We start from the raw sequence: 24,998 nt of genomic DNA, 5'->3' as shown, positions 1-24,998 counted from the left end.
CTGAGATTGTTCTCAAAATGTTATTTTATGCTGTGTGTGTGTATATGTGTGTTTTCTTGATCCAGAATCAAGTCAGTGCCTGACACTTGGTTATTTAATATTTTGTTTGTTCTAGTTGAGAATAATCTTTTTTCCTTTTTTTTTTTTTTTTTTTTTAAAGACGAGGTCTTGCTCTGTCACCTAGGCTAGAATGCAGTGGCGCAGTCATAGCTCACTGTAACCTCGAACTCCTGGGCTTAAGCGATTCTCCCACCTCAACCTCTTGAGTAGCTGTACCACCACACCTGGCTACTTTTTATTTTTATTTTTGTTGATGTTGCCCAGGCTGCTCTTGAACTTCTGGGCTCAAGCTATCCAGTCCTCCACCTCAGCCTCCCAAAGTACTGGGATTACAGATGTGAGCCACTGCGCCCAGCCACATTTAATATTTTGGAAAGTTCAGATCAGATATAGAATGCCTCACATTCTAGATTTGTCTTATTGTCTCCTCATGATTAAATCGGCTAAATATTTTGGCAAGAATACTGTATAGGTGATGTTTTATATTTCTCATTGCATCATATTGGAAAGTGCATAATGTCAGCTTGTTAAACTGTTGTGGTGGTACTGAGTTAAATCATTTGGCCAAGGGGATGATTGCTATATCTCTTCATTGTAAACATACATTTCCTTCTTTGAAATTAGTGATTTACCTGTGGAATGATAATGTGAGGCACTGTGAATAGTTTCTTCCCCAATAATAATTTATTCAATAGTTTAGCATCCATTTTTGATGCTTGTTTGAATGAGTTATTGTAATTGGAATTCAGTACAACTTATTGACCAGCTGCTTATACACTGTTCATTTATTCATTCCGCAGGTATTAATTGAAATAGATACCACATTAGCACATCAGGCTCTATGTGAATCACCAGGAATACATGGTGAACACAGTTTGGTGGGTGCCCTTGTGGTGCCTACAGTCTGGTGGGAGAGATTGACAAATAATCACACTGATGTGTATTTATAGATGGTGATAAATATTTTAAGGACCAAGAATGGGATGCCATGAGGGATTGTTGTTGTAGAAAAAGCGGGTTCTTGTCACACAACCAGGAAAGATTAGGCTCGCAGACACTTTTTTTTTTTTTTTGGAGACGGAGTCTCGCTCTGTCGCCCAGGCTGGAGTGCAGTGGTGTGATCTCGGCACACTGCAAGCTCCGCCTCCCGGGTTCACACCATTCTCCTGCCTCAGCCTCCTGAGTAGCTGGGACTACAGGCGCTCACCACCATGTCCAGCTAATTTTTTTGTATTTTTAGTAGAGACGGGGTTTCACCGTGTTAGCCAGGATGGTCTCGATCTCCTGACCTTGTGTCTGCCTGCCTCGGCCTCCCAAAGTGCTGGGATTACAGGCGTGAGCCTCTGCGCCCTGCCTAGGCTCACAGACACTTTGAAGGGTGAGGGGGAAGGCAAAAAGGAAAAAACTCAGCAAAGCGAGAGGGGTTCCTGTTAACAGGCCCCCATCTCACAGATTGAATCCCATGTTACCACACAGGAACAGGAGAGGCAAACGAAGTGAACTTCCCAAGGCCCCACCCCGTCCTCCCAATGTGCAGTGCGCAGGTGGGCATCCAGAAAGAATCAGTCAAACAGGGAGGTGAACAACACACACCAGGGCCTGTTGCGGGGGTGGGGATCGTACTTAGAGGATGAATCAGTAGGTGCAGCAAACCACCACAGCACACATATACCTATGTAATCTGCGTGTTCTGCACATGTATCCTGGAACTTAAAAAAAAAAAAGAATCAGTTGGAAAAGGGCAGGCTTCATCCAGGATGGGCAGTTTGGTTTTTCGGCCTTCATGCTGTTTTAAACTTGAAGGCGGGGTTTTGCTGGGGTACCCTTGGCTGCCTCCTGTCTCTATCTGTCCCCTTATAAGGGGAGCCATCACCTTTTCTGGGGGTTCACATAACGCTTCCCTTTGAAAGTGATACTTGAGCAAAGAGATCAAATGAAGAATGATGAACTTAACCTCTTGAACTTCTGTACTGCTTATTCTGTAGCTCTTATCTGTTAATTTTATCTGACAGATTAATCACTTGCTATCTCCTGTGCTGTTATTAAAATCATTTATTATTTAAATTTTCTTACTTAGCCTTGTTTACTGTTGACTAAATTATAAGCTTTATAATGTTAGGGATGATATCTGAGACTTGATTACAGTATAGATGCATATAGTAGATGCAGTAGGTAAATATGTTAATCTGATTATTTGTTTACTAATATTTTTATAATGGCCATAAAATGCTGTTAAATATTGTAGGTGTATATTGAATGTGTCAGATTGTGTGTTGTGAGAAATTTCATTTGCTCTTAGCATTAGTAGACAGATTAAATGGGCAACCTATCTGAAATGGCATGCATATAAAAATGATTTTGACCTATAAATAATTAGACAACAAAGACAGATATTTAAAAAAAATTCATAGATTATGGGCTAGGTGCGGTGGCTCATGCCTGTAATCCCAGCACTTTGGAAGGCTGAGGTGGGCAGATCACTTGAGGTCAGGAGTTTGAGACCAGCCTGGCCAACATGGTGAAACCCCGTCTCTACTAAAAATACAAAAATAAGCCAGGCATGGTGGCACACACCTGTAGCCCCAGCTACTCGGGAGGGTGAGGCAGGAGAATCGCTTGAATCCAGGAGGGGAAGGTTGCAGTGAGCTGAGATCGAGCCACTGCACTCCAGCCTGGGTGACAGAGTGAGACTCTGTCTCCAAAAAAAATCATTCACAGGTTATGTAGCTTATTTGCCTACCTAAACTTAAGTAACCTAATAGGAGCCAACCTATAAATGTTAACGAAGTTAATAATCATGGGAAAATACTCTTTCTTTTTTTGAGATGGAGCTTCACATTTGTTGCCCAGGCTGGAGTGCAGTGGTGCAATCTCGGCTCACTGCAACCTCCACCTCCCGGATTCAAGTGATTCTCCCTCCTCAGCCTCCTGAGTAGCTGGGACTGCGGCACACGCTACCACGCCTGCCTAATTTTTTGTGTATTTTTACTGGAGATGAGGTTTCACCACGTTGGCCAGGCTGGTCTCAAACTCCTGAGCTCAGGTGATCTACCCACGTTGGCCTTGCAAAGTGCTAGAATTACAGGCATGAGCCACCACGCCTGGCTGGTAAATACTTGAATAAGTCAGTTAAATTCCCTGAGCTTGTTTTCTTATTTGTAAAATGAGGGAAATATCATTGACACTTTTATATACCTCGGAGAAGAAGAAACACTACCTTAGTAAGTCAAAGAAAGTTCATCACTTATTATATTTGACTTAAAGTTTACAAAGACAGGCTATTACGTTTCTGATTTTCTCTGTTTTTCATGTTTTCCTTACTCAGACTTTTTGGGGAATTTGTAATTTGACCTCCCCTGCCTGTATTATATCAATAAGAAGCCAAGCAGAATTTTCAGTTTGGAAAGAAAAATTGAAACACGAAAGAAATAGGTGTGGAGATCATGGTAATGGATGGAAAAAAGGAGATAATAGGTAGCATTTACTTAACACCTGTTATGTGCCCTTAGCATCTGTTAAGTCATTGACACACCTAGTGTATATGCCCGAGGATGCTTGTGGATTGATTAACATTAAAGAAATGGTTTAGAAATGGTACTTGAAGAGGGTTACAAGAATAACCAGGTCAGAGCCAAGTGCATGGCTCATGCCTGTAATCCCAGCACTTTGGGAGACTGAGGTGGGCGGATCACTTGAGGTCAGGAGTTTGAGACCAGCCTGGCCAATGTGGTGAAACCCTGTCTCTACTAAAAATACAAAATTAGCTGGACATGGTGGTGCTTGCCTGTAATCCCAGCTACTTGGGAGGCTAAAGCAGGAGAATCACTTGAACTCGGGAGGCAGAGGTTGCAGTGAGCCAAGATGGAGCCATTGCACTCCAGCCTGGGCAACAAGAGTGAGACTCCGTCTCAAAAAAAAAAAAAAAAAAAAGGAATAACCAGGTCAGAGGTCAGAGTCATCATTAGCATTTTGGAACTAGTATCCCTTACTCCTGTACTTAAACTTTCCTGTCATTTCCCATTTGAAAAAAATTCTGTAAGCTTCGTTCTTTAATAGAAACACAATTTTATACCAATGATTCCTTTCCCAGCATCTGAAATGTGTCTGTTGAAGCATGAAATGATCACCAAGTCAGCCTTTTATATTTAGTTATATTTTGTTGATTGTCAGCTTACAGGTTTTTAGAATTTATTAGCTTAAAGATCTTATAATATATCCAGTGGGATGCCAGGTTTTATAGTTTACCATTATCTGGAAAGATTTATAAGAGATTTTATCCTTGTGTATATACTTAAGATTTATAAATTATATTTTAATAATTCAAAATGTAATATGCATTTACTTTTTAGGTTTAAACAAGTCTCTTAAGTGGTGTTTCCTCACCGATGGAGAATTACTTCCAAGCAGAAGCTTACAACCTGGACAAGGTGTTAGATGAATTTGAACAAAACGAAGGTGAGAATTTATATTGGTGAATCTGTTTGCCTATGTGGTATGGAGAATGTGGGGATATAAGAGGATGCAGTATTTAAAAAAATAAAATCAGGTCTGATGACTTAATGATAGTAATATTATTTAATAATATACAGGGGAAGAAATAACATTTTTTAGCACTAAATGCCAGATACTTAAAAATCCCACAGACCTTCTTATTGCCATTTTATTGATGAGAATAGAGGCACAGAGAGGTTAAGCACTTTTCTGAAAGTTATCTTGCGAACAAGTAGCAGGATTAGAATCCAGGCAGTGTGACACTAGAGCCTGAGCTTTACTAAACTACCCTATACAATGAATGTATGGTCAAGAAATGTGCTTGCATTTCCTAAACTAAGAAAAATAGCTCATTGCATATTGATTGCCCAATAAAGATACATTTAAAACTATTTACATCACAACTGCCTAAATGGTTAATTATATATTCTCAAGCATCAGTAGAAATGTCCACTTAAGATTCACTTCTTTTGTTTGTTTGTTGGTTGATTGGTTGGTTGGTTGGTTGGTTTTTTGAGAAAGTCTTGCTCTGTCTCCCAAGCTGGAGTGCAGTGCTCACTGGAACCTCTGCCTCCCTGGCTGAAGCGATTCCCATGCCTCAGCCTCCAGAGTAGCTGGGATTCCAGACACCTGCCACCACGCCTGGCTAATTTTTGTATTTTTAGTAGAGAAGGGGTTTCGCCATGTTGGCCAGGCTGGTCTTAAACTCCTGGTGTCAAGCCGTCCTCCCTCCTCAGCCTCCCAAAGTGCTGGGATTATAGGCGTGAGCCACCATGCCTGGCCAAGATTCACTTCTATTTAGGGAAGACTTTTCTCTAAATTTCCCTCTTGGTTTAACTTGAGTGGGTAAGCCATAATTAAATTTCTTCCTCCTCACCATTCTTCCCCTGTGTTCTCTATTTCTAACAGGAAATGGCATTAACAAGTTTACAAAGTGGTATATTTCCATCCAAAGTCCATGATTCCAGTCCAGGCAACATGACGAAACCCCGTCTTTACAGAAAATACAAAAAAAATTAGCCAGGCCTGGTAGTGCACCTGTGGTCCCAGCTATTTGGGAGGCAAAGGAGGGAGAATCACTTGAGCCCTAGAGATAGAGGCTGCAGTGAGCTGTGATCATGCCACTGTATTCCAGCCCAGATGACAGAGCGAGACCCTGTCTTAAAAAATAATAAAGCCCATGATTTCCATATTGGTTTACAAACCTTTGCTATATTCAGTGAATCGGGCTATTCTTTGATAGCAGTTAATGCTCTCCAGCCTTAAATTGAATATGGGATCATGACAGTAAGGAAGGAAGAGAGAGAGGAAGGCTACCAGAGTGGCCTGCTTTTCTCATATTTTTACCATTGATGACCTAACACTAACCTATATTCCTAGGCTCATTCCTGATTCATGTAAATGTGAAATCTAATCATTGGGGTTTTACATCATCCAGGTGGGCTTTGTACATACCAAGCTGGAAGGTATATTATTTTCTGAGTTTCAACTGTTTGTATAAGTATTTTCGTAATCTTTTATTTGATTTAGCCCTCTGTGTATCACAGTTCTTTGAGTCATAAGGTACCTAGACATGTATTACACCTAATCATGAACGTTGATTTAATGATAAATGAACAATTTTTGCCCAATGTCCTCAGATAATAATATAAATATGAACCTGATTAATAATGTATTGTGACATGGTTACAAGCAGAATTTCACATACTGTGGCAAACGTTTTTTTAACATGTGTTGGGCAAATTTAAAATATTTTTAAGTAAAAAGTATAATAAACCCCAGTGTACCCATCATCCAGCTTTCACAGCATTTCATATGCTGCCATTTTGTTTCATTTATACCTTTATCACCTTCTCACTCCCTGCTTCATTCTTATTTTTTTTTAACAGCTTTTTAAAAGGTAAACTTTATATACATTAGAATGCATAGATCTTAACTGTCCAGTTTCGGCAAATGGGTATATGTCTCAAACCCACATCCCAATTATGATACAGAGTGTGGAACATTCAGTCTCTACAGAAAATTTCTTCATTTTCCTTCCTGCTTAATTACTTATCCTAGCCACTGTTCTAATATTTTTTCCATCTAATCCATTAGATTACCACTTGTCCTGGCTTTGCTCAATCCAAGGGTGCTTTCCCCTCTTCTGGGTCCCATTCACCTGTGGGTCAGTTTAATTATGTTACTAGATTGAGGTAGAATTCTTTTGTTGTTTGGAATAGTCTGAGATATTACCATTTGGTGACATATAATTGCAGAGAATTGTCTGAAATATATTTTCTTATTTTTTAGCCCCGAATTAGAAATCTAATATCCTTGGAATATTTAATTTTCAAAGGATAGTTAGAAATGTTATTAACTTAGTCATAAGCTTTTCCAGTGTTACAAGCAAACTTATTGTAATTACTTATTTTTTTCCAGATGAAACAGTTTCTTCTACTTTATTGGATACAAAGTGGAATAAGATTCTAGATCCCCCTTCTCACCGGCTGTCATTTAACCCTGCTTTGGCCAGTGTGAATGAATCTGCAGTTTCTCATGAGTCACAACCACAACTGAAAGTCTTCTCCCTGGCTCATTCAGCTCCCCTGACCACAGAGGAAGGGGATCATTGTGCTAATGGACAGGATTGTAATCTAAATCCGGAGATTGCCACAATGTGGATTGATGAAAATGCTGTTGCAGAAGATCAGTTAATTAAGAGAAACTATAGTCGGGATGATCAATGCAGCGCTGTTGAAGTGGGAGAGAGGAAATGTGGAAACCTGGCTTGTCTGCCAGATGAGAAGAATGTTCTTGTTGTAGCCGTCATGCGTAACTGTGATAAAAGGACATTACAAAACGATTTACAGGATTGTAATAATTATAATAGTCAATCCCTTATGGATGCTTTTAGCTGTTCACTGGATAATGAAAACAGACAAACTGATCAATTTAGTTTTAGTATAAATGAGTCCACTGAAAAAGATATGAACTCAGAGAAACAAATGGATCCATTGAATAGACTGAAAATAGAGGGGAGTTCTGTTAACCATCTGTGTCCTACTTCATCTGATAGTCTAGCCAGTGTCTGTTCCCCTTCACAATTAAAGGATGATGGAAGTATAGGTAGAGACCCCTCCATGTCTGCGATTACAAGTTTAACGGCTGATGCAGTAATCTCATCCCAGGGAACAGATGGAGGTCCTGCTATTAAAAAGCAAGAGAACTATATACCAGATGAGGACCTCACTGGCAAAATCAGCTCTCCTAGGACAGATCTAGGGAGTCCAAATTCCTTTTCCCACGTGAGTGGGGGGATTTTGACGAAAAAAGAGCCAGCAGAGGAGAGCACAACTGAAGAATCCCTCCAGTCTGGTTTACCTTTGCTTCTCAAACCAGACGTGCCTAATGGGTCTGGAAGGAATAATGACTGTGAACAGTGTTCAGATTGCCTTGTGCCTAGTGAAGTTAGGGCTGATGAAAATGAAGGTTATGAACATGAAGAAACTCTTGGCACTACAGAATTCCTTAATATGACAGAGCATTTCTCTGAATCTCAGGACATGACTAATTGGAAGTTGACTAAACTAAATGAGATGAATGATAGCCAAGTAAACGAAGAAAATGAAAAGTTTCTACAGATTAGTCAGCCTGAGGACACTAATGGTGATAGTGGAGGACAGTGTGTTGGATTGGCAGATGCAGGTCTAGATTTAAAAGGAACTTGCATCAGTGAAAGTGAAGAATGTGATTTCTCCACTGTTATAGACACACCAGCAGCAAATTCTCTGTCTAATGGTTGTGATTCCTATGGAATGCAAGGCCCAGGTATTTCTTTTGTTCCAAAGACTTTACCCTCCAAAGAAGATTCAGTAACAGAAGAAAAAGAAATAGAGGAAAGCAAGTCAGAATGCTACTCAAATATTTATGAACAGAGAGGAAATGAGGCCACAGAAGGGAGCGGACTACTTTTAAACAGCACTGGTGACCTAATAAAGAAAAATTATTTACGTAATTTCTGTAGTCAAGTTCCATCAGTGCTTGGGCAATCTTCCCCCAAGGTAGTAGCAAGCCTGCCATCTATCAGTGTTCCTTTTGGTGGTGCGAGACCCAAGCAACCTTCTAATCTTAAACTTCAAATTCCAAAGCCATTATCAGACCATTTACAAAATGACTTTCCTGCAAACAGTGGAAATAATACTAAAAATAAAAATGATATTCTTGGGAAAGCAAAATTAGGGGAAAACTCAGCAACCAATGTATGCAGTCCATCTTTGGGAAACATCTCTAATGTTGATACAAATGGGGAACATTTAGAAAGTTATGAGGCTGAGATTTCCAGTAGACCATGCCTTGCATTAGCTCCAGATAGCCCAGATAATGATCTCAGAGCTGGTCAGTTTGGAATTTCTGCCAGAAAGCCATTCACCACGCTGGGCGAGGTGGCTCCAGTATGGGTACCGGATTCTCAGGCTCCAAATTGCATGAAATGTGAAGCCAGGTTTACATTCACCAAAAGGAGGCATCACTGCAGAGCATGTGGGAAGGTAAGTTGCATGTATACGCTCAGAAATCGGGCATGCGCATTTTGTAATGCTTAATTAGATAGTAATAAAGGCAATGTAAGGTGAATGTATGTCTGGTTGAGTTGGCGTAAATAGCATTTTTGAAAACCCAGTTCTAGTAAATTTCTGTATAAAAAATGACGTCACTGATTCTTAGATAGTATATGTAATTTTTTTTGTTGCCATGATTTATGCTGAATCAGTTTTTATGAAGAGATGAGAATTGAGGAAGTGTAAACTTTGTGGTTTCTGTATTGATAGCTACTTGGTTAATGTAATAGTTTGAAATAAGGAAGTTATTCTTCCAGTTTAGGAAATATTTGTCATTAACTTACTGCATTATTTATTGAAAAATGCATTTAAATACAAAAAATAAAAATAAAAATTACATTTAATTCTTGAAAAATATTACACATAGAATCCATCCCACTTTTTTCTGTGAGATTTTTGCCATTATACAAAACATTCTGGAACTCTTTATACACATGCACACATATTTTTGTCTTTTCTCCCATATAACTTTGATACAAAGTAGAGTTGAAGTCTGTAGATTTTTATGACAAGGTTGTAAGAATGATATTCCTTAGCTCTCCCCAAATTTTGTTAGCTAAAAACACATCTTTTTTATTTGTTTGTTTGTTTGTTTAGAGTTGTAAATAAGGAAGGAAGGAGATTTTATATTTTTGAGATTTGGTGTCAGGTCTAGAATAAAATTTCAGCTTTGTTACTATTAATTATATAACTTTACTAAGCCTTAGTTTTATAATCTGTAAAAACAAACCAAAAAAGATTAATAATTTTATTGGGCTGTTTCAAGATTAAATGAGATCTCAGAAGTCATAGTGCTCAATGATCAATCTCTACCTCCCTTCTTGCCTGATTTTTTGGTCCATCTGTATTAATTAGGGTGCTTTAAACTTCAAGGAACAGAGTGACCCCCAATGACTTAGGTGAAAATAACATTTATTTCATGTAAACAGAAGCTATGAGACTCAGTGATTTATGTCTGGGTGCAGAGACAGGATCGTGGAAGTTCTCTTGGTCTTCCCCTCATGTCAGAAGATAGTATCTCAGTTCTAATTATCAGGTCTCAACCTGACAACTTCGTAAGCACAAAGAAACTGGCTGGGGGGCAAAAGAGCCTACTCTGCTCTTGCCACCCTCTTATCAGGGAGGAAGGGACCTCCAGCAACTTCCTTTAATTTATTGGCCAATTTTAGACCATGACAATTACAGGCAAAGGGGACTGGGATTATCTAATCAATCATGATTTATCTCCTGGGGCTGAGCACAATGTTGCCTGAAAAAAAGTGGGATTCTGTTAACAAAGGAGAAGGGGAAGTAGTGATATGTAGGATGAGTAAGTCTAGACGTCTAATGTACAACATGAGGACTATGCATAATAAAATCATACTATATTTGGGATTCGTGCAAAATGAGTAGATTTTAGTTCCTCTTGCCACAAAAATGGGTAACTAAGTGAGACAATAGATAGGTTGATTTGCTTCACTATAGTAACCTTTTTACTATCTGGATGTATCTCATAACATCATGTTGTATACCTTAAATGTATACAACAAAATTTATTTTAAAAAAAAGAGAGGAGGAAAATGGTTCCTAGGTGGGCAGTCACTAAGTTTTACTAGAAGATCCTAGCACAAAAGAACCAAATTACAGGGAGCAGAAAGAAGCTAAAGCTGACACTGGGCTTGTTGGTCTCTGATTGCTAAAGTTTGAAGAAAATAATGTGTCTAATTCCTAAATATTTTCCAGTCTTCTTCTTGTTAGCTGAAGTACTATTTGTAGATTAGGTTCATCATTTTTATGTTGTTCTGTATTTTGCTTACTGTAACACTTTCTGAAATTTTTGCTTTCTTAAGTAAATAATGAAAACATTTTTGGTATAGGCCAGCACATCCAGTTATAGTGAGTAAATAGGTACCTTAGATGGATTCAGAAAGAAAATGATGCACAAAATGCATCATAAATTGCAAAATGGTTGGAATTTTTGCTGAGTGGAATTTGTGGAATTTATGAATTCATGGATTCATGTGGCTTATGGATTCATAATTTCATCTTTTTCCCTCATTTACCTTAGAGATGTTATAAGTATTAATGAGATAATATCTGTAAAAATCCTTGAGCTTCTCAGAAGAAAAGGGCTTATAAACATAGATACTAATTGGATTATGCTGGGAATGCAGCTAGAAAAATACCCCAAGCGATATGATTTTGTCAAATAATGTTATATATTGAAAAAAAGAAAGTTTGTTCCATTTCAGTAGAAATTAAGCATACATAGTAATTACTTAGTATTTATGGCTATATTCCCTTTACTGCAACAAGCATATATTGTGTCTAATATATAAAAGGTTCTAGGCTAGGTATTGGGGATTCAGAGGTATATAAATTGGAATTTATGATGTCATGGGAATCTTTTTTTTTTTTGAGACAGAGTGTCTGTTGCCCAGGCTGGAGTGTATGGCGTGATCTCAGTTCACTGCAACCTCTGCCTCCTGGGCGCAGGTAATTCTCCTGCCTCAGCCTCCTGAGTAGCTGGGACCACAGGCATGTGCCACCGGGCCTGGCTAATTTTTGTATTTTTAGTAGAAGCAGGGTTTCACTATGTTGGCCAGGCTGGCCTGGAGCTCCTGACCTCAAGTGATCCACTTGCCTTGGCCTCCCAAAGTGCTGGGATTACAGACGTGAGCCACTGCGCCCAGCCGATCTACTGACTTTCTAATTATGATTTCATTTATGTCTTATCTTAGTTTATTATTTGTTTTTGCAATTCAGTTCCAAGCTTGATGAGGGTAAGGATATTTTCTGCCTTGATTGCTGCTGTATCCTCAGCGCTAGAACATATGGGTGCTCAGTAGATATTTGTTAGATGAATTAAAAAGTAAGTGAATACTGTTTCTTAATGCAGCAGTACTTTTTTTTTTTTAAAATCCAGTGCCTTCAATCTTTAGATGATGGTATCAAATTTAGATATATCGGGTGTAAGAACTTTGGAAAATATTTTAAATTAGTCATATGTATTGTTCCTACTTAAGAACAGATTCAAACCAAAATGTTTCTTTCCCTAGTTTCTTATGTACTGATGGGAACGAGTAGATATGAGAGTAGTAAGTAGCTGCTTTGGAATATTACATGGCAATTCACAGTTTCCCTCATACTTTGCATGAAAATCTATCTTGCCTTGTAATTGATATTGTGATTTTAGCCATCTGGCATGAAAAAAACAGAACCAACATTTAGATTAATCTTGGGTTCTAGTGAAGCTGAACCCAGGGAAATATTTTCCATTACACACCCTCCGAAAGGCTGTATTGGTTAAAAGTGGTCTCACCCATGTCATAGCACTTATCATGCAGTATTGTCTTTGTCTTTGTTCCCCATTAGGCTGTAAAGATCTTGAGATTGCGTCTGATTTGTCTTTGCATCCAGCATCCAGCACAAATAGCTGGCACCTACGAAGTACTCAATAAATGTTTGTTAATGAGTGAGTAAATGAGTCTCAGATCATTGATTAATTCAACAAACACTGAGTGCCTGTTATTTGTCTGTCACTGTGCTGGGTGCTGAGCTTACACCAATGATGATGTGCTCCCTACCCTCATGATGTGTAAAGATTAGGCCAGTGACAAAAACCAGAAAAAAACAAAAACAAAACATGATTTGTGGCAAGGGCTATGAAGGAGATAAGGAGGGATAATATAAGAAATGGGGGTGGGAGAAGAAGGTATGAGAAGGCATCTGAGAAGTGACATAGATGACACATCAAGGTTGAGGAGTCAGTTCTTCAAAGAACAGAGAGAAAAATGCTACAGGAAGTAGAACAGCATGGACAAAGCCATTGAGGTTAAGAAGGCACCTATTCAACAAACTGAAGGAACTCCAGTATAGTGAACGAGGGAAGAGTCACATAAAAAGAGATGGGAAAGCAGGTGGTGTGGCACAGGCCTGTTGTCCCAGCTACTCCATAGGCTGAGCATGTTATGATCATGCCTGCAAATAGCCACTGTACTCCAGCCAGAGTGACAGAGCTGAGACCCCATCTCCATTAAAAAAAAAAAAAGGCTGATGAGGAAGTTAAGGAATAGATGATGTAGAGCTTTGCAGGTCATGTAAGGAGCACAATGGGAAGCCATGGGAATGAATGAGATTACCAAGGGAAGAGAATAGACTCAGGGCTGAGCCCTTGCGGTCAAGCAGAGGAGGACCCAGTACCGGTTGCCAAGGAGTGAGCGGAGAGGTAAATAGAAAACCAGGAAAATATGATCTCTTGCAAGTCAAAAGAGGAATGTAGTTTGTGAAAGGGGTTATCACCTATATAAAATACTGTCAGTAAGATATGGATAGGAAAGGGACCATTGGACTTGGCTGTAACAGGGTCATTGAAAAAAGCTGATTGAGTGGAGCAATGTATACAGAAGCCAGATGGGAATGGGTCGAAAGTGGAATATGAAGGGAGGAAATGGCTTTTTCAATAACTTTTGCCATGAAAACAGAAAAAAATTGTAGCAATTATTAGATGGAGGTGGTGGTTATGGATGCCTTTTTGAGGATGGAAAATACTGTTGTATTTATATAGTGGTATGGGTGATTCTCTAGAAGTTTTAGGAGAAAGGGAGGATTAAACAAAGGAAGAGAAAAATCCTTGAGAAGGCCAAAGGGATGGGATCTACAACATGTTGAGGATTTGCTCTTCAGTGGGTAGGGCCAGACAGAGGTTGGTTTATGAAGTTAGTGGTGAGAGCATGAAGAAATTTACACCTGATTGGCTTATACTTCATATAGAAAATATAAACATTGTGAAGGGTGAAATAGGGGTAGATGATGAAGGTTTGAGGAGAGTGAGATACTTACATTGGAGAGGAAAAATAAAGCCTAATAGTGAATTGAAATTTCAAGAGCCCTTTGTGCTTGGCATCAAACTTTCAGTGAGTTAGATGAATTAAAAAATAATCTAGTCCAGTCCTGACTTAATGGGTTAGAATCAATATTTGTCCTTGGAGATATGGTGAAATTGTTATATTATCTTTGCGATACAAGCGTTTTAGGTTGGAGAAGCAAGAAGAGTTCTGTAGGACCAGTCTGTGCTACTACCTGTCTACCTATTTCCATGTATTTGTTCTTTTTTAAAAAAATTAAAAAAAAATTTTAGCTGGATGCAGTGGCTCACGCCTGTAATCTCAGCACTTTGGGAGGCTGAGGCAGGTGGATAGCTTGAGATCATGAGTTCGAGACCAGCCTGGCTAATATGGTGAAACCCCATCTCTACTAAAAATGCAAAAATTAGCTGGGCGTGGTGGCAGGTGCCTGTAATGCCAGCTACTCAGGAGGCTGAGGCACGAGAATTATTTGAACCCAGGAGGCAGAGGTTGCAGTGAGCCGAGATCGAGATCACGCCATTGCACTCCAGCCTGGGCGACAGAGAGAGACAATGTCTCAAAAAAAAAAAAAAAAAAAAATTATGGCATATTATTTGTTCTTTCATTCAATGAGCATTTACTTATTGCTTGGTATTCTGTTTTTTACTAAAGAGAAGCAAAAAAAAAAAAAAAAAGGAAAAGAATGGGCCTTCTGGTAAAACATACCACTCATGTTTCTGTAGATGACTTAAAGATATGAAATGAGAAATGAACAGTTACAAAGCTGCAGATGCTCTGCAGTGGGAAGCAGATAGATTGTGGTGGTGGTGGTGGTTGTGAGGAGAATGAGATACTAATATTTATTGAGTGTTTATTGAGTGTTTACCATGTGCCAGGTGCTTTTCTAAATCCAGACTTACAGACTTTATTTAATACACATAACAACCCTATGAAGTAGCTAGCTACTGTTAAAATCCACATTTACAAGTGACAAAATAGGCCTAGAAAGATTAAGTAACTTGTTCAAAATCACACAGCCAGTAAGTGAAGTTACAATTCAAACGCAGGGACTTTGACTTCTAGAAACAAAAGGGAGCTAGCATTTGTTTAGTGCCTATTCTGTGCTTTATTTATTATCTAACTTAATCTTCCTGGTAAACCTGTGTGATAGTTGATGGTATCCCTAATTAACATTGAAGAAACTGATATGGTAGGACCCTGACACAGTCTTGCTAGCTGTATAACTCATGCTCTTTCCTATAAATAAAGTTGAGAGAATAAAACAAATAGGCTTCTTTATGGTGATTTTTATGTTATTTTCTTTGCATTTCTGAGAGAAATGTCTGCATTTATACCATAATTTTTATTTTTAATTTTTGGAGACAGGGTCTCACTCTGTCGCCCAGGCTGGAGTGTAGTGATGCAGTCTCAACTCACTGCAGCCTCTACTTCCTGGGCCCAGGCAATTATCCCACCTCAGCCTCCTGAGCAGCTGGGACTACAGGCACACACCACCACACCCAGCTAATTTTTGTATTTTTTTGTAGAGACGGGATTTCGCCGTGTTGCCGGGGCTAGTCTCAAAACTCCTGGGCTCAACTGATACATCAGCCTTGGCCTCCCAAAGTGCTGGGATTACAGGTGTGAGCCACCATGCCTGGCCTTTATGCCATAATTTTTAAAACAAACGCCTTAAATACTATTTCAAAAAGAAAGATGAAAAATATCTAATATTTTATTAGATGTAAATTTTTATTTTGAATAGTTTTGTGTTAAATTAGTTGCAGTTTATTTTTGGGTAACTTGAGTTGAAGTCATTTTTGTTTAACATTTGAGAATTTAGATGTGAATAGAGAATAACCTTCATAAAATCTGAATTAGTAACACATTAAGACAAATAATGTTTTGGCTTATACCTTCAGAGATCAGTTTTCTTAAGGATTTTTTTTATCCTGTTTTTTTTTTCCTGGTTTTTTTGTTTTTTTGTTTTTTTTGAGACAAACTCTTGGTCTGTTGCCCAGGCTGGAGTGCAGTGGCATGCTGGTGGCTCACTGCAACCTTGACCTTCCAAGGTCAAGCAATCCTCCCACCTCAGCCTCCTGGGTAGCTGGGGCTACAAGCATATGCCACCACGTGTAACTAATTTTTTTTTTTTTTTTTTTTGAGATGGAGTTTCACTCTCACTGCCCAGGCCGGAGTGCAGTAGCAAGATCTTGGCTCACTGCAACCTCTGCCTCCTGGGTTCAAGCGATTCTCCTGCCTCAGCCTCCTAAGTAGCAGGGATTACAGGCGCCTGTCACCACACCCGACTAATTTTTTTTATTTTTAGTAGAGACGGGGTTTCATCATGTTGGCCAGGCTGGTCTTGAGCTCCTGACCTCAGGTGATCCACCCACCTTTGCCTCCTAAAGTGTTGGGATTACAGGCGTAAGCCACTGCGCCCGGCCACTAATTTTTAAAAAAATTTAATGTTGCCTAGGCTGGTCTTGAAATCCTGGGCTCAAGGGATCCTCTTCGCCTCGGCCTCCCCAAGTGTTGGGATTATATGTGTGAGCCACTGCTCCTGGCTTCCTTTGATTTTAAAACATGGCCACTGGTTGGGCTCCTTGGGAAGCAGAAAGGTAGTAGGCCCTCACTCAGTACCAAATGTTATTAACAGATAACTTAGGTGCAAAGTGGGATAAAACAAATGTAGCTAGAAAATGTTTGCACTAAGTTCATGCTATTTTTTGTTTTTTTGCATCTCTTCTCCTGAAAGCCATCTCCCTTTCAATATCTAGTCTGCTGATGCATTCTAAATACTAGTCACAATTTTTTATTGTAAAATATGCATAACATAAAATTTACCAGTGTATATGGGTTTGAGGGTATATGGTTCAGTGGTGTTAAATGCATTCACATTGTTGTACAACCATAACAACTATCTCCAGAACTTTTTGTTTTTTTTTTTTTGAGACGGAGTCTCGCTTCATTGCCCAGGCTAGAGTGCAATGGCGCGATCTCGGCTCACTGCAACCTCTGCCTCCTGGGTTCAAGTGATTCTCCTGCCTCAGCCTCCCGAGTAGTTGGGATTACAAGCGCCCACCACCACGCCTGGCTAATTTTTGTATTTTTAGTAGAGACGGGGTTTCGCCATGTTAGGCTGGTCTTGAATTCCTGACCTCAGGTGATCTGTCCGTCTCGGCCTCCCAAAGTGCTTGGATTACAGGCATGAGCCACTGTGCCCGGCCATTTTTATCATCTCAAACTTAATAACTTCCCATCTTTCCTTGCCCCTAATGCCTGGTGACTTCTATTCTACTCTCTGTTTGTATGAATTTCACTATTCTAGGTACCTCATATAAGAGGGGTTATACAATATTTGTACCTTTGTGTCTATCTTCACATTTCATCCATGTTGTAGCATGTATTAGTCAGAAGGACAGAACCAATAGGATATGGAGATATATATATATATGACTTTAATAGGTAGGATATATGTATATATACAAGAGTTTATTAGGGAGAATCAACTCACATGGTTAGAAGGTGAATTCCAACAATAATCTATTGGCAAGCTCGGGAAAGAGAAGCTAGTGGTAGGGCTCAGCCCAAGTTTGAAAGCCTCAAAAGCAGGGAAACCAACAGTGCAGCCCTCAATCTGAGGCCTAAGGCCTGAGAGCCCCCAGGAGGCTGCTAGTGCAAGTCTCAGAATCCAGAGCCCAAAGAACCTGGAGTCTGATGTACATGGGCAGGAGGAGAGGATATAAGCATCTGGCAAGGAAAAAGAAAGCAAGCCAGAAGACTCAGCAAGCAGGCTTATCTTTGCTTCTTCTGCCTGCTTTGTTTTAGTGCACTGGCAGCTGATTGTATGGTGCCCACCCCCATTGAGAGTGGGTCTTCTTCTCCCAGTCCACTGACTCAAATGTCAGTCTCCTTTGGCAATACCCTCACGGACATACCCAGAAACAATACCAGCCATCTAGGCATTCCTCAATCCAGTCAAGTTGACACTTAATACTAATCATCACATAGCATGTATCAGAGTTTAATTCCTTTTTAAGTCTGAATATTTCATTGTATGTATGTACCACATTTTGTTAATTCATTTATCCATCAATGGACACTTCAGTTGTTTCCACCTCTTGGGTATTACCAATAATGCTACTATGAACATGGGTGTACAAGTGTCTGTTTGAGTCCCTGCTTTCAGTTCTTTGTGTATATACCCAGAAGTAGAATTGCTGGATTATATGGTAGTCCTGTGTTTAATTTCTTGATTAAGCACCATATTCTTTTTCCACTGCAGTTGCACAATTTTCCATTCCCGTCAACAATTCACAAGAGTTCCAGTTTCTCCACATCTTCTTTGGCTCTGTGTCCCCACCCAAATCTCATCTCGAATTGTAATCCCCATGTGTTGGGGGAGGGGCCTGGTAGGAGGTGATTGAATAGTGGGGGCAGATTTCCCCCTTGCTGTTCTCATAATAGTGAGTTCTCATGAGATCTGGTTGTTTGAAAGTCTGTGGCACTTTCCCCTTTGCATGCTCTCTCTCTCCTGCTCCACCGTGGTAAGATGTGCTTGCTTCCCCCTTTGCCTTTTGCTGTGATTGTAAATTTCCTGGGGCCTTCCAGTCATGCTCCCAGTTAAGTCTGTGGAACTGTGAGTCAGTGAAATCCCTTTTCTTCATAGATTATCCAGTCTCCAGTAGTTCTTCATAACAATGTGAAAACAGACTAATATACTTGTCAACACTTGTTTTCTATTGTTTTGATAATAGCCATATTAATAGGGGTGAAGTGGTATCTTGTGGTTTTGGTTTGTATTTCTCTAATGATTAGTGATGTTGAGCATCTTTTCATGTACTTACTGATCTCTATATTAAAAATCTTTGGAGAAATGTATATTCAGGTCTTTTGCCCATTTTTAAATTGGGTTGTGTTTTCTGTTGTTGAGTTTTAGAGCTCTTTATGTATAATTCTGGCTATCAGTCTCCTATCACATAAATGATTTGCAGATATTTTCTCTCATTCTTGGGTTTTTCACTCTGTTGTCCTTTGATGCACCAAAGTTTTTAATTTTGATGAACTCCAACTTACATTTTCTTTTGTTGCCTGTGCTTTTGGTGTCATATCAAAGAAATCATCTCCAAATTTGATGTCATGAAGTCTTTCCCTTATGTTTTCTTCTAAGTGTTTTGCAGTTTTAGTGCTTGCATTTAGGTCTTTTATCCATTTTGAGTTAATTTTTTATGTATAGTATTAGCTTAGTTTTATTCTTTTGAATGTGGATATCTGGTTTTCTCAGTACCATTTGTTGGAAAGACTGTTCTGTTCCTATGGAATGGTTTTGGCACTCTTGTCAAAACTAACTGGACCATATAAGTGAGAGTTTATTTCTGGGCTTTTTTCTATTCCATTGGTCTTTATATCTGTCTTTAATGTCAGTACCACACGGTTTTGATTACCATAGCTTCGTAGTAAGTTTTGAAACCACGGAATGTGAGTCCTCTGGGGTTGTTGTTTGTCAGGATTATTTTGGCTATTCTGGATCCCTTGAGATTCAGTTTGAATTTGAGAATGGATTTTTCTGTTTCTGCAGAAAACATGGTTGGGGTTTTGATAGAGATTGCGTTGAATCTGTAGATCACTATGGGCATTGTTGACATCTTAATAATAAGCCTTCTAGTCCATGAACATGGGATGTTTTTCCATTTATTTATATGTTCTTTAATTTCTTTTAGCAATCTTTTGTCTTTTGTAGTTTTCACTGTACAGTATTTTACCTCCTTGGTTAAGTTAATTTCTAGGTATTTTATTCTTTTTGATGCTATTGTAAATGGAATTGTTTCCTTAATTTCGTTTTTGGATAATTCATTATTAGTGTGTAGAAATGCAATGGACTTTTTTATTGATTTTGTATCCTGAAACTTTGCCGCATTTATTAGCTCTAACAGTTTTTGTGTGTTTGTGGGGAATCTTTAAGGTTTCCTAAATGTAGCATATATTGTCAGTATACAGAGATAATTTTACCTTTTCCTTTCCAATTTGGATGCCTTTTATTTATTTTTAATTGCTCTGGCTAAATTTCCAATACTATGTTAAACAGACATGGCAAAAGTACATATCCTTGTCTTGTTCTATCTTAAAGCAAAAGTTCTTTCAGTCTTTTTTTTTTTTTGAGACAGGGTCTCACTCTGTCACCCGGGCTTGAGTGCACTGCCATGATCTCAGCTCACCGCATCCTCAACCTCCTGGGCTCAAGGTATCCTCCCACCTCAGCCTCCCAAGTAGCTGGGACTAACAGGCATGCACCACCACACCTGGCTAATTTTTTTTTTATTTTTAGTAGACATGAGGTCTGCTGTGTTGCCCAAGCTGGTTCTGAATGCCTAGGCACAAGCAATCTGCCTGTCTTGGCCTCCCAAAGTGCTAGGATTACAGGTGTGAGTCACCATGCTTGGCCAGTTTTCAGTCGTTTTTTTTTTGTTGTTGTTTTTTGTTTGTTTTTTGTTTTTCTTTTTTGAGATGGAGTCTTGGCTCACTGCAACCTCTGCTTCTCGGGTTCAAGCGATTCTTCTTCTTCAGCCTCCTGAGTAGCTGGGATTACAGGCACATGCCGCCATGCCTGGCTAATTTTTGTATTTTTAGTAGAGACAGGGTTTCACCATGTTGGCCAGGCTAGCGTTAGGTCTTTTACCAGTGCATATGATGTTGGCTCTGGGTTTTTAATATATGGCCTTTATTATGCTGAGATAATTTACTTCTGTTACTAGGGCTTTTTAAAGTTTTTTTAAAATCATGAAAGAGTATTGAATTTTGTTAAATGCTTTTTCTGTATGAATTGAGAGGATCATTTGGGGTTTTTTGTTTCATTTTGTTCAGATAATGTGATTACATTAATTGATTTTCATATGTTGAATTATCCTTGCATTCCAGTAATAAATATCACTTGGTCATGGTGTATAATTCTATTAATATGTTCAATTCAATTTGCTATTATTTTCTTGAGGATTTTTGTATCAATATACATTCATACAGAATATTGGTCTGTAGTTTTCTTATAATATGTTTGCCTTGTTTTGATATCAAGATAGTGCTGGCTTCACAGAATGAGTTAGGAAGTGTTTCCTCCTCTTCAATTTTTTGGAAGAGTTTGAGAAGGATTGGTGTTCTTTAAATGTTTGATAGAATTTGCCAGCAAAATCATCTGATCTAGGGCTTTACTTTGTTGGGAAGTTTTTGATTACTGATTCAGTCTCCCCACTAGTTATAGGTTTATTCAGATTTTCTGTTTATTACTGATTCAGTCTTGGTAGATTTTGTGTTTCTATAAGTTTATCCATTTAATCTAGGTGAGTCACATTTTTGTTGTAGCGCTGAGGCATTTTTTTTACAAAAAATTGGTACTCATATACATAAAGTAATATGAGCTTAAAATTCATACATTTACTTCATTTTTTAGCTTGACATTCTAGTAAATCTTTTGCTCCATTGATTTTTGGTTATGATAGAAGAAGATCTACCTGGATGATTTAAGAGCGTAATTTGTCAATGAGCACCTCTTATTTTCTCTTTATTGGCAATAGTGCTTACAGCTACTATTAATGCTGCTTTCCATTTTGTCGTTTCGGGTTCAAACATACCTCTATAATAGCCACCACTGAAGGCAGATTTTGGTAGACTTTGAAAATTTTGTTTTTTGTTGTTGTTGTTGTTGTTTGTTTTGGGGTTTTTTTGTTTTGTTTTGTTTTGTTTTGTTTTGTTAGAGATGGAGTCTCGCTCTGTTGCCCAGGCTGGAGTGCGATAGCGTAATCTCAGCTCACCGCAACCTCTGCCTCCTGGGTTCAAGTGTTTCTCCTGCCTCATACTCCCAAGTAGCTGGGACTACAGGCGTATGCCACCACACTCGGCTAATTTTTTGTATTTTTAGTACAGACGGGGTTTTACCGTGTTAGCCAGGATGGTCTCGATCTCCTGAACTCATGATCCGCCCGCCTCGGCCTCTCAAAGTGCTGGGATTACAGGCATGAGCCACCACGCCTGGCTGAAAAATTTGTTTTACTTGAGGTTCCACATGCCTTATATAAGGGTTGCAAAACATAACAGCCTGTAAATCCTGCAGCAGCAATGGTCAATCCGACTGCTACCACTGTACTGGCCATGGCAGGGCTCCCCTGCTGCACTGGGAGCATGGCTCATCCCAGCCCAGAGGTTGCGGCCAACAATGACACACCTTTACCAGAGAGTGACACAGCCACCGATGGCAAGCATAATCCACTGGATTATAATTTTTTAAACAAGAGGATTATTTGAAAAACAGTCTAGGTGCGGTGGCTCACGCCTGTAATCCCAGCACTTTGGGAGGCCAAGGCAGGCAGATCACTTGAGCCCGGGAATTCTAGACCAGCCTGGGCATGGTGGCATGTGCCTATAGTCCCAGCTACTCAAGAGGATCACCTGAGCCCAGGGTGATCGAGGCTGCAGTGAGCTGTGCTCACACCACTGCACTCCAGCCTCGGTGACAGAGTGAGACCCTATCTCAAAAAAGAAAGAAAAACACAGTTGTTGTTGTATATCGAGTCTTAAATCAATGCTTCCTCTGGCAGAGCAAATCGGAAGTTGGTTATACAGTGTCAACTGGCAAAGTGTCTTTATTATTTACAGCATCTACATTAGTTGTTAAAACCATCACATTTTCAATATGTAAATGGGCAAAAAGATGTTTAGATGGGTTAGTAAACAATGGAGAAATATTTTAATTTACTAGATACTAAGAGGGAGAAATTAAAATTTTTAAAATTTTATGCCTATATAACAAAAAATAGAAAATGTTGATAGTATGATAGATAGTGAAATTGACACTGGCATATTTACACATTTAAAAAGCCACACGTGGGTCGCTGGGGAACCCAGGCTGTCCTAGGAAGCCGAGTGAGAGTGGCACAGAGCTGCTGGAAATCCTGAGAACCTGAGTTTTGGCAAGCAGCCAGAATATTTAAAAAATGACCACACCAAACAAGACACCTCCTGGTGCTGACCCTAAGCAGTTGGAAAGGACTGGAACAGTACGGGAAATTGGGTCACAAGCTGTTTGGTCACTCTCATCTTGCAAACCAGGATTTGGAGTGGATCAGTTACGAGATGACAATCTAGAAACTTATTGGCAATCAGATGGCTCCCAGCCTCATTTAGTGAACATCCAATTCAGAAGAAAAACAACAGTTAAGACATTATATATTTATGCAGACTACAAATCTGATGAAAGCTATACTCCAAGCAAGATTTCAGCCAAAGTAGGAAATAATTTTCACAACCTTCAAGAAATTTGGCAACTTGAATTGGTGGAACGAAGTGGCTGGATTCATATTCCCTTAACTGATAATCATAGGAAGCCAACTTGCACGTTAATGATACAGATTGCTGTTCTAGCCAGTCATCAGAATGGAAAAGACACCCATATGAGACAAATTAAAATATACACACCGGTAGAAGAGAGCACCATTGGTAAATTTCCTAGATGTACAACTGTAGATTTCATGATGTATTGTTCAATAAGGTGACTTTAAAATGATATGGAAGTCATTAAACGTATCTTTGTTTTATCCTGTCTTTAAATAGTATATCAGGTACCTTTATTGAAAAAAGCATCAGTTATTTGCAATTTTGTATATGTTTAAAAATATTTTATTGTAATTTTGATAAATTTGGGGCATATTATCTTTAACATGTAATAAAGGTCACATATTTTACATTACTAAAAAAAAAAAAATAAAGCCATATGTGTGGCTGGGCGTGGTGGCTCACACCTGTAAATCCTAGCACTCTGGGAGGCCGAGGCAGGCAGATCGCTTGAGCCCAGGAGTTCAAGAGCAGTGTGGGCAACATGGCAAGACCTCATCTCTGCCAAACAAAAGGGGACGTTTGTTCCAATTTTTTGAGCTAATGATTCCTTTTTTGAGTAAATAATTCTTAAAACAAATGCAGTAAACAAAAAGATGTATATTTTAGTGTTACTAAATAGCAAATGCATTTAAAGTAATTTGTGTCCAAAATTGGATAATGGGCCAGGTATGGTGGCTCATTCCTGTAATCCCAGCCCTTTGGGAGGCCAAGGTGAGAGGATCACTTGAGCTCGGGAGTTCGAGACCAGCCCAGGTAACATAGTGAGACCTCATCTCTACTAAAAATTAAAAAATGGCTGGATGTGGTGGTACATGCCTGTAGTCCTAGCTACTTGGGAGGCTGAGGTGGAAGGACTCCTTGAGCGTAGGAGTTCGAGACCACCCTGGGCAACATAACATCTCTGCTAAAAATTAAAAAATAGCTGGATATGGTAGGGCATGTCTGTAGTCCCAGCTACTTGGGAGGCTGAGTTGGGAGGATCAGTTGAACCCAGGAGGTCGAGGCTGCAGTGAGCCGTGATTGTGCCAGTACACTTCAGCCTGGGTGATAAACGAGACCATGTCTCAAAAAGAAAAAAAAAAAAAGGTTAATGGTAAGTTAAATACAATACATACATTTGCTTCAGCCATTAAAAATTATTACAAGGCAGTGTGGAAAATGCTTATGATGGCATATGAATAGAATAGAATGCAAGCTTATGCTTTGTTTACAATTAAATTATTCTTGGGCATAAAAACAGATATGTCTGAAGGAAACATATTTTTAAAAAGTAATTTTAGGGCCAGGTACGGTGGCTCACGTCTGTAATCCCAGCACTTTGGGAGGCCGAGGCGGGCGGATCACCAGAGGTCGGGAGTTCAAGAGCAGCCTGACCAACCTATGGAGAAACCCTGACTCTACTAAAAATACAAAATTAGCTGGGCATGGTGGCACATGCCTGTAGTCCCAGCTACTCGGGGGGGTGAGGCAGGAGAATCGCTTGAACCTGGGAGGCGGTGGTTGCGGTGAGCCGAGATTGCACCATTGCACTCCAACCTGGGCAACAAGAGCAAAATCATCTCAAAAAAAAAAAAAAAAAGTAATTTTAGGCTGGACGCAGTGGTTCATGCCTGTAATCCCAGCACTTTGGGAGGCCGAG

At 39.4% G+C, this 24,998-nt stretch overlaps 2 protein-coding genes and 1 pseudogene across 3 annotated transcripts in view; 2 read left to right on the top strand and 1 right to left on the bottom strand.

The window, feature by feature from the left end:
- ZFYVE9 (zinc finger FYVE-type containing 9) overlaps positions 1–24,998 on the top strand; it is a 206,470-nt gene that overhangs the window by 82,549 nt on the left and 98,923 nt on the right. For both annotated transcript variants that reach the window (XM_054487840.2, XM_054487849.2), the window contains exons 3-4: positions 4,410–4,515; positions 6,973–9,080. In XM_054487840.2, coding sequence (XP_054343815.1) covers positions 4,446–4,515; positions 6,973–9,080 — 2,178 coding nt within the window. In that variant the 5' untranslated portion in view covers positions 4,410–4,445. The remainder of the gene's footprint in view (positions 1–4,409; positions 4,516–6,972; positions 9,081–24,998) is intronic.
- On the bottom strand, positions 21,409–22,119 carry LOC129036590 (mitochondrial import inner membrane translocase subunit TIM14-like; annotated as a pseudogene).
- On the top strand, positions 22,786–23,528 carry LOC129036583 (anaphase-promoting complex subunit 10-like). The gene has a single exon (XM_054487937.2). It carries the CDS (start codon positions 22,960–22,962, stop codon positions 23,515–23,517), a length of 558 nt encoding a protein of 185 aa, XP_054343912.1. The 5' UTR covers positions 22,786–22,959; the 3' UTR covers positions 23,518–23,528.

The sequence above is a fragment of the Pongo pygmaeus genome, chromosome 1 (assembly GCF_028885625.2).
Source record: "Pongo pygmaeus isolate AG05252 chromosome 1, NHGRI_mPonPyg2-v2.0_pri, whole genome shotgun sequence".
In the NCBI taxonomy this organism is placed as follows: Eukaryota; Metazoa; Chordata; class Mammalia; order Primates; family Hominidae; genus Pongo; species Pongo pygmaeus.
This window is presented reverse-complemented; position numbering and strand designations above follow the sequence as displayed.